This window comes from Triticum urartu, chromosome 5 (assembly GCF_003073215.2).
Source record: "Triticum urartu cultivar G1812 chromosome 5, Tu2.1, whole genome shotgun sequence".
Classification (NCBI taxonomy): Eukaryota; Viridiplantae; Streptophyta; class Magnoliopsida; order Poales; family Poaceae; genus Triticum; species Triticum urartu.
In genome coordinates, this window is record NC_053026.1 from 498,727,272 (window position 1) to 498,737,637 (window position 10,366).

At 46.1% G+C, this 10,366-nt stretch overlaps 1 protein-coding gene across 1 annotated transcript; it reads right to left on the reverse strand.

The window, feature by feature from the left end:
- Positions 1 to 891: 891 nt before the first annotated feature.
- LOC125510099 (protein FAR1-RELATED SEQUENCE 5-like) lies at positions 892 to 10,090 on the reverse strand. The gene is made up of 9 exons (XM_048675191.1): positions 9,752 to 10,090; positions 9,513 to 9,649; positions 4,119 to 4,317; positions 2,189 to 4,045; positions 1,928 to 2,121; positions 1,777 to 1,857; positions 1,535 to 1,693; positions 1,264 to 1,461; positions 892 to 1,184 (listed from the first exon to the last, which is right to left on the reverse strand). The coding sequence occupies exons 1-9, from the start codon at positions 9,990 to 9,992 to the stop codon at positions 1,038 to 1,040; spliced, it is 3,213 nt and encodes a 1,070-aa protein (XP_048531148.1). The 5' UTR covers positions 9,993 to 10,090; the 3' UTR covers positions 892 to 1,037.
- Between the last annotated feature and the right edge of the window lie 276 nt (positions 10,091 to 10,366).

Genomic DNA, 10,366 nt, shown 5'->3' on the forward strand with positions numbered 1-10,366 from the left:
AATGAACTGAAGCTCAACCTCCAGGGCCTTTCCGCCGTCGTGCCTTAGTCCGGCGTCCATCTAGACGAGCTAGCGCGTTGGTGCCCGTTTGTGCAGCCGCCATTGGCGCCGGCCAGAACTGCATCGTCGCTCAAAGGCGCGGAGCATGGCTAGCGGAGCCCCCATCGGCGCCGGCCAGACCTGCGTCGCCGCTCAGAGGCGCGGAGCCTGGCAGGCGGCTACGGGACCACATCCCATCCTGTCTAGGCTCGGCTGGCCGCGGCCCAGCCGTGCAGCAGCTTGGCCAGAACCGACGCCTCAATCGGCGTCCGCCGGACCCGCGGGACGGCCACACAACAGGGCAGCGCGTCAGGCTTGTGTAGGAGCTTTGAGGAGGGGTCAAGGGAGCGAGAGGTAGGACTCCGTCGACCGCAGCGTTGGCGCCATGGATTTGATGCGCCCTTGGAGAGGAAGAAGGTGGGACAGAGATGCTTGGAGGGGGGAGAGGGACTGCAGTATTCGGCTCCAGCTCGGGTCGGCACTTCCGTCCTCAACAAAGGCGCCGGCCTGCAGCTCGTGGATTCAGCATCACCTGCACAGGACACAGGTAAATCTCCTTCTTCTTGTGTTGCTCCTGTCTGATGCAGATTGAGTTGTGAGAAAGCTGAGAGCAGGCATTGTGTTTAATAAAAATTCTTTCCATGCTATTGTCAATCTTGTGCTCGCAACGCTCGAAGGCTTGGACCAATTGATCTGTTGTCTGCTCGCTCTGAGCTTCTAGGTTTGACATTTGGGCAGATGGTTATGTCTGCACTTTTGTCAATAGAATTAAAATTGATTGTTGGGATCCCTATCATCACACTTAAATTGAAGAATAACTGAGAGGTCGGATGAGCATGATGCCTGCGGACATTGTGCATAGATAATTCTGTGAACGAGTATATTTGATTGGCAAGATGGAGTAGCATTCAGTTAACGGTACATACAAGTTTCAGTAAAAATCAGTTGCAACTTGGAAGTCTAACACATATCAGATAAAACTCTCGAGAACAAATAGATTAGGTTGGCTTCGGTTGATTGAGAACGAATTGATTTTGTTCTGTCATCAAACCAGAGTCAGAGGTCCCAATGCTCCCTTGCAGTGAGGGATTCAGCACGGAATGTTGCCGGTGTAAATATGTATACATGTGATTTGTTGGATGACCCTGTGAATAAAATTAGAGAAGTTTAGTTTCATTGAAGTTCTGAAATTATACTTGAAACGAAAGTGTGTACTGCTTATACCACTGGAATATTGTGTGCTTCTTGGATCTGCGGTGACATTGGGATGGTATGACCACTTGATTGCAACATTGAAGCATTTAGGATAGATGTTGGATTCGGTAGATGGAGGAAGTCTTGATTTTCTCCTGTCATCGAACCAGATTTAGAGGCCCCAGTGGTCCCTTGCAGCGAGGTGTACATGTTATTTGTCGGATGACCCTGCGGAGAAAGCAAAGTTCAGTTGCACTGAAGTTTAAAAAATAGGAAATTTGAAAGTATGTACTGCTTCTACCATTGCTGCATTATATGGTTGGAATCCAGCCAACAGTTGATGGGTATGTGGTGGCATAGGGATGGTATTACCAATTGATGGCTGCATTGAAGCACTTAGCATAGTATTGTAGTGTAACTGATACGCAGCCATTTGATTCGTGAAAAATTCCATAGGACCCTGTAGAAAATGATAGAGAAAGGTCAGTACAGTTGAGGTTTTATAAGAGGTTTTATAAGAAACAAGCGACATAGTATTATTACCAGTGACGGTTCATGAGACTGTAGTTGTATAATATCATGTGTGTTCTTTTTCTTCTTTGAAGCTGCTTTCTTCAAAAGACCCTGTTGAAAATGATAGAGAAACGTCAGCATGTTGAAAGTTTTATATGAATCGAGTAACAAAATATTATACCGTTGAGGGGCCACGAGGCTCTAGTTGCATAATATTAGTTGTGTTCTTTTTCTTCTTTGAAGTTGCTTTCTCAAATCCACCAACGGGTCTTTTTGATCCTTTCACAGTCTTCTCCTTGACCTTCATACCTTTTGGTTTTGCAAGCCCTTCGCCGTGTTTTGAAATTCTACTAGAGGCGATGTTTACTCCTGCCACTGTAATGCTAAATATCAGTCTTTGTTCAACAATAGTCTAGGCAATTATTGTTAGTATAGTTTGTACCTTCTTTAGTACAGGAAGTACCCAAATCAGTATCAGCACTAACCAAATCTTTATCAGCAGTAAACAAATCCGAATCAGCACTAACCAAATCTGGATTAGCGCGAACCAAATCTGGATCAGGGCTAACTAAATCTGGATCAGCTCTAATCTTCAAGCATTTCTCCACATCCTGTGCTAATTGCTCTGCACACTTCGCAGCCTTATAGTATGATTCTTCTGACTCAGCGGCACGAGCAGCTATTTTCACAAATATTCTGCACAGTTCCTTGTAGCGGTTAGACATTCTTGCTTTTAGGTTATCATGCGGGTTGCATTTGCTTGTTATATCTAGAACTTTGGCATCAATTGTCCATCTTTTCAAGATATATTCACCAGGGATATGCTTGATATTGTTAATATCAAGTACCTTTAAGCAATGAGAGCAAAGAATTCCAGCAAACTCAAACCTTTTGCAACTGCAGCTAACCTTTTCATCTTCTGGAATGAATCTAACAACATGTTCACGTTGTGTGCCATGAAATTTTACTACATAAATCTTCAGCTTTGTGTCACTTTCATCACAAAGCAATGTGTCGTAGTTCAGAGTCCGAAGCACTTGATCTTGAAACATCTTGAATATTGCTGGAGTATATGTACCTGCAGCTTGTTTTAACATATAGCTAGATTCAACCTTCAACTTGGGAGTAGTCTGTGTTGCTTTAAAGTCATACTTCACCTCTTCACATCTTTTATCCGAAACTAGCCGTTCAAAATGCTCAAAGAAAGTAAGCATGTCATATTTAATACTAATGTATCTCTTCAGTTCATTGTTCATGCTTTCACTTCTTTGGGTGGTACTCATGTGGGCAGAGAACGTATTTTTGCCGTACACTAGTGCCCAATGTTCCTTTTTCTCAAATAGCCTTTGCAGCCATTCATTGTCACGCAATCCATACTTGTCAATCATTTTATCCCATGCACCTGCAAATTCTTCCTCCTCTTCTATATCATAAATACAATGCTGAAAATCAACATTGAACTTCTTATATTCATCAACAACTCCGGCGAGGTGCTTGCGAGCATTTTGATTCATATGCCACACACAAAGTCTATGGTGAGAGTGAGGGAAGACTTCACGAATTGCCTTCGCCATTGCCGCATCTTCATCGGTGAGAATTGTACGTGGATGTTTTTCTGACATAACTTTTAGGAAATTTATGAAAAGCCAACCAAAACTAGCGGCAGTTTCATCATAGAGAAGTGCAGCACCAAAGACAACAGTTTTCTGATGATTATTCACCCCGACAATCAAACCAAATGGACGTCCATCATCTAGTTTTCTGTATGTGGTGTCAAAGCATATAACATCGCCGAATATTGCATAGTCTGAAACCATTTTGGAATCGGCCCAAAAAATATTAGTTATCAACTCATCCTCATCCACTTGAATTGAATAATAAAAGTTGACATCTTCCGAGACCTTTTTCTTCAAGTATTCTAATACTCCACCTGTGTCACCTACCTTTGCTTTTATTGTTCTCTTTGAGTATAAACAATTTTTCATATCTTGAGGTGTAAAGCCAAGGTTTTCACTTCCACCTGCTTCTTTGGCCATCAAATCAATTGTTGCTTTATTTGAAATGCCAACTGACTTTGCAACCTCTGCATTTGCTATCTGTGCTTCTGTCAGTTTTCTCTGGGATCTCAAGTATTGGGCCATTATTCCATGAGCAAGAGTGTGGTTATGTGATGCCTCGAATTCATACACATAATAAAATCCATTTCTAAGGCTAATCTTCATACGGGCATTACAACCACATCTTGTTTCAGGCCTACTATAACTAAATGTCTCCTCTCTTTTATCTTCCCGACGATGGCCTATAAGTTGTAGTAATTTTCTTAGAGCATAAAGAAGTGATCAACATCAAAACAAATTAAAAATAATCCATACCTTGACGAGAGCATGTAAATGTCCGTTGCTGAAATGTAGAAGAGTTTGTCACTTTATGGCCACTACTTCTTCTGATGCTAAAACCGATAGTTTTAGCATAGTTGTTATAAAATAAATAGGCTTCCTCTTCAGATAAAAATTTCATGCCAAGCTTTGGTACCCTTTCATCACTGTCATCTACTTCGGTTTCTTGCTGATCCTATATCAAAAAGGATATGATTTAGTTATTACTTTCCAGGAACTATATGCATTGTAAAAGGAATAGAAAATACTGTACTGGATGCTTTCCAGGAACTGAAATAAGAGATCCTACAAGAAAGTCCGCACATGCAGTTAAATTTGAAATGGGGGTGCTGTACATGGTTCTGATTTGTTTTTCTAAATGGAAAAGAACTAACTTTCCATCGTTGTTTGGCATGTGCGGATTGTGATCATGGTTTCTGTAGAAGTTCTACAAGGGTGCAGCATGCTGCTTTTTTCTGTCCAACATCCGGGATCGTGTCATAGTTAATGGAAAGATTCACCAACAAGAACTGCGTCAGGTTTCTTACTTTTGGGGTGTGAGATTGATCGTCACCCTCCTGGTTCCCCGGACCACTCGTCGGAGAAGCCAGGGGGGACGTCAGACTTGGAGATGCCATCAGGGACGCGGGTTACTTTGCTGCTCAAATCAACAGAAGCCGCTATTGATTGTTGTGCGCCCTCAAGACTGTAGGTCGCTCCTGCCTCCTGTGAGGAATAGATTTGCATTTTGGCGCGCTTTTGTATATGACATGGATCTGTTTGTGGGATGGCGGGAGATTGGATTATTCCCTCCAATTTTGCGTTCTGTTCTAATGATGAGAATATTACGGAAGAGAATCTGTATTAGGATGTGTATTTTGTTTTTTGTTTTGGCAGAAATTCTGGAGCGGGGCGTGCGTGGAGCCACAGCCGTGCGATGGCTGGGTCGCACGGATGGTCGCACGCAGCGGCCGCAGGCAAGCCGCGTCCGGTATATGTATTCAGATGACAAGGAAAGCAACAATAAATCGTACAAAGTTTGATTCAGAAAGGCCCAATCGAGAAACTAAAAGGAAAAAAACTAGAAGCCCATCTTGCCTTGCATGCTCCAATCCACGTTGCTGCTCACCGTCCTTGTCTCCTGAATAATTGCCTAGGTCCCCACCAACCCAAGAATAACAAGATTATCAAGGACCTCGTGGGGAATCGATGAACTTGAGTTTTGCTTTGCTGGATTTGTAGACCGGGTGTTCCTCTTGCTCTCTCTAAAATATGGAATGGATTGAGTGCTAGAGGCTAGAGAGGGAGGAATCCAAGTTTAAGCTTTCGATCAATGGAGGAAAGAGAGTAGGAGTTGTCAGTCGTCACCCTCCTTTGGAGAAAAGGGTGGCTTATATAGTTCCACCAGATTTTTGCCCCGTTATGCACACTACGCAGAGAAGTAGTCGGACATCCGACATGTCGGATTATCCGGCCTAGCCTCCAACATTGTATCCAACACTATCCAGAGACACTGGGCAAAGTTGGACCCGAGGTCGGAATATATGTCGAATAGTCCGACATAAGTCGGATAATACGATCTAATCCAGAGAACGACAACAACACAAAATGTGAAAAACATGGTGCTCGTCCACATTATGGCTGGTCATGGCTTTGTTTTCTTCAAGATTCCCACATAGGATTTATGGTGTATCCCCTCTTAATAGTACGACATACCTACGATTCAAAAAGGGTATATCATCGATAGAAAACCGACATGTCGTCTTCTTTTATCCTTTTAGCTTAGGGGGGTTGCCGACCAACTTTACGTTCCATGATGTGTATACAAAAAACACACTCGAAGCATAATTAGTTGTTTAATCAACATTGTCATTAATACCAAAACCCTCCTTAGGGGTGGATGTTCTTTCAATGAGGCTAGCGAAATCCACGTCTTCATTTGATGGTACATAACTTAGGGGAGTTTCATGCTCCCATCATGTGATAAAACCACTCGCACTCAAAAGTGACCTTCTCCGGCTTTGTCGTGTACTCCCTCCATTCCTTTTTTTCTCTGCACTTAATTTCTTTTCAATTTTTTCCTATACGGTCTACGTCTTCCTCTTTTGTCGTGCCCATTTCTATGCCCCGCTCGCGCCAGAGTAATTTCAGGCTGCCCGCAACGAGAGTACCATAGCTAGTATCATGCATGCCAATTAGGCAATTTTGATGAGGTAACATAGAATTAGTAATAAAGAAAGAGAGGGTTGAGTATCATACCATGCTACTATATTATAATAAATACAGTACTAATATATGTCTTGCATATTACTCTATGATACTATGCATTGCGGAGGTAGTATTATAAACTAATATCATATGTGTGATAATAACTTATGATACTACCCACTACGGGGAGCTTAAGTGCACATGCGTTATGTAGGGGGCGTTCCTTGTCATCCGTGTTACTAGTGATGCGCGGGAAAATAAACCGGGAGGGGGATTATAGAATGAGTGTTTCTTGGATGATTTTGATGCCGCTGACGGCCTGGCCTCATAGTAGGCCCCATCTGTGGCCACTTAGCTTGGTGGTCTGTTTCTATAATTTTTTATACTTTCCTTGGGTGTGTCTGTGTTCTTGTTGAATTTGTAACTCTTGTATGGACGTGATATTGACTTAATTTGTAAAGCGGGGCGAAAGCCAATTTCAAGAAAGATCATGACCTTGTCTTTGCTCAACCGTGAGTCCTCCAAAGAGAGTCGGTTCTTCTTTCGCTATACGAAGTAACCCAAATTAAGGTATCAATTAAGACAAGAGAAGGAAGCCTATGAAATTAATGTCATTAGATTCATATATACTCCCTCCGTTCCTAAATACAAGTCTTTTTAGAGATTTTACTATGGACTACATACGGAGCAAAATGAGCGAATCTACACTCTAAAATGCATCTATATACATCCATATGTAATCCATAGTGAAATCTCTACAAAGACTTATATTTAGGAACGGCGAGAGTATTTCAAAATGCTTCTTTTATTATTCATTTTTTACTTTAAATCTCAAAACTTACATATGAAAAGTGTTACTATTTGTCAAAGACTTGTCATAAGCGAGACCTAATATACAACGTGATTTGAAACAGAGTATTTACCTACCAGGGTCAAACCAACGGATGAATCATAAGGGTACAAATGTACAAACAGTAGTAAAAGGAACTCGTAAACCCCAACCCAAATGAATATATTAGTTGTTGAAGAGATGAAGTAGAACCAAGGTCTATTTTCTTGTTGACCATTCATTCCTGTTTAACATTGTGCAACTTGTGAGCAGGAGGGACATGGAAAGCACCAAGTGCACCGGCCAGAGGTGCGCCTACGTATAGCGCCAAGGGGGCTGGGGCTACTGTGGGGACGTAGGCGAACGTGCTTATATCCTGCTGTGTTCTCCACCGTCGGCTGCGCTGAACGCCAATCCCGTTCAGCAGCTTCTCGCAACCAAGATCAAGCCCGTGAACCCCTTTGCTCATGATCCGGTGAGCGTACAGAGCCCCGTTATTCTCCTGCATCAACAGGTGCCCCCGCTGCAGGGCCTGCGGCCCTGGGAGGCGCCGGCCGGCCGTCAGGTGGACGAAATCGACCTCGTACGCCATGGGTTCATGTTATGCGGCCAATAGCCGCCCGTGGACTCACCGCCGTCACCGACCAACCACCTTATCTGGATGATGCACGGCTCACCGCGCTGCCACCACGAATGATGGCAAATGATCGGCTGACTGTCCACCCGCCGGCTCTCGACCGACGTGATCTCCTCCGTCGCCAGGTCGAAGCGCGCGTGCTTAAGGATCCCGCCGTGATCATTGTCCTCGTAACTCCAGTATACGGCTCCGCCGTTGCACGCCGGGCCGTACTCGTACCAGGAGGCATGGGCGATCTTCACGGTCCTCCACTCCTTGTCTGCTCCGACGGTGAACACCTTCAGCTGACGCTGGTAGCCTTTGTGGACAATCTTGTATTGCCTAGTGGTGGCGTCGTAGCCGAAGCAGTACTGCAGTGCGCAGCGGCTCCACACCGGTTCTTTCGGCACCGGAACGGCGATCGACTCGCCGGTGAAGGGTTCTACAACCGGACTTTCAGATCCCGGGTGTCTAGACACCCCGTTATCTGGACCGTTCGTCCAGTCTGGCTGCGTTGAGATTTGTGCCAAGCTATCTAACTAATGAATATAATAATAGGTCTGTTTCTTGATTAGGCGGTGGCCGTTTGACGTAATCAACATAAACTAGTCTAGTATAGCTCTACTGTTACGCACCTACACCGACCTACAACCTATGAATATTGGTACATGATATGACATGTCTGCCTGCCAGAGTACTTAGAGGTAGATGTACGTGTCGGCCGGTGTTTCAAACGAGCCACTGGCGATGAGACGTGTCGTCTACAACCTCCCCACGTCTTGGTTCACTGCTACTTGCCACGCATTCTCGGTGCATAGCGTCCTTGATATTGCAGCAGGACTAGCAGCCGGACTAGCTGCGGGACTCACCGGCGGATGGTGCAGCTGGACATGCTCACTTGCTTGCCCGACATGTCGTCCGCCATCTGCTCCGGCCAATCCATCCGCCATCAGTTGTGTTACTTCCCCAACCGCGTTCACCTCCGGCTCTCTGTTTCTTCGAGTTGATATCTGTGCGGCAGCATACCTCGCTGTGATAGCACGCGCGCAAAAGATGCACCCCTTACCGGTGCACTATGCAGACCACATGCGTGTTAGATGCAGCGGGAGATGCAGAGTAGCTGGACATCTGATATATCATCTGAGAACAAGAAATCTTACCGCCACTGGCGGCTTACGAAGAACATGAGATCTCTCCGTCCACGCTGATGAAGAAGCGGACGACGATGCCTCCCCTTGTAGGTGGATTGCAATACCAGGCTGGACGTTGCCCATCTCATACATACAGAACTCCCCCAGAACTCCCCCGCCGGTGGCGTTGTCTGCTAGAAAAAACCACACCGGCCGCTACTCTCTCCGGTGACCAAAAAAGCTCACACTGGTGACAAATGAAAAGAAGGGATGCAGACTGTGCGCAAAGGGATATCATGTCATGCAACTGTGCGCATGTATCGTTCTCCCTCTGCTGTCACCTCAATAAACACCGCCCGTGGACAGCAATATCTTTTCCAGCCCGATTCCTGACATGCCTCACTCCTCCCGAGGCTAACAGACCTATACTTGCAGAGCCTATTCCTGCCATGCCTCTCTCCTCCCGTCGCTATTTGTCTCTCTGATAAAGCCGGCTAATCATACTAGTACTGTACAAGCGTCTGTACCTGAAAGCTACACGGCACGAATCTTTAACTCATTCAACGGACAGGATAACCAGGTGCCGGGGCACCCGGGTGTCGTCACACCTTTTCGACGAACTGGATGCCGGTGTCGTTGAGGATTCCGATGCCGGCGGAGGCGAAGTTGGCGCCGACGAGCAGGTTCTCGCCGTCCAGCTCGGGGCTAAGATACGGCAGCACCGGCACGGATCCTATCTGCTCGCCTGCGTGCAACATTGTTAATCAATCATTAGTTAGCCAAGCCCTCTAAATACCACCGACGGCTGGTGAAGAGCATCCATGAATGCACGAGCTTGCTACTCAACTGATGAGGTCGACGACGTTCTTGTCATTGGAGAACCTCCCTGCGGCGTGGTGGTCCGGGGTGTCGATGCCGTAGGGCCACGAGTCGGCGCGCGCCGACGTCATGAGGTAGTTGTTGTTGCCGTTGTCCACCAGCGAGTCGCCGAAGATGAAGAAGGCCCGGGCCGCGCCCGCCGCCGGCAGGGCCGGGAGCACGCAGACCGCGACGGCTAGAAGGGCCACTTGCCACGAGGAGGCCGCCATTGCTGCTATCGCTCCACACTCACTTGCCAGTTGCCACTGAAAGTGAGACGTAGTAGCTAGTGTATGCGTGTACACTTGGTGGATGCACTGAAACGTTGCGTGCAGTCGCCATTTATAGAGCATCTATCCGTCTAGGTAGGCACTTGTGCATCCATCTAGCTAGTGAGTGAGTGAGTGGCCTCTTGCTTGGATCATGTCGTCGTCGCCGGAATTTACTCCGCGTGGCCCGGTACGACGTGTGGTTGGTGCACTGCTGTGCTGGTCACAGTGCCTGCGCGTGGACCTTTAATTCTCCGGTAATTATGTCCCGCGGTTTACTGTCAATTCCTTGCCGGTTTTGGGGTTTGGTTGGTGTGTGCATTTTCAGACGCGCA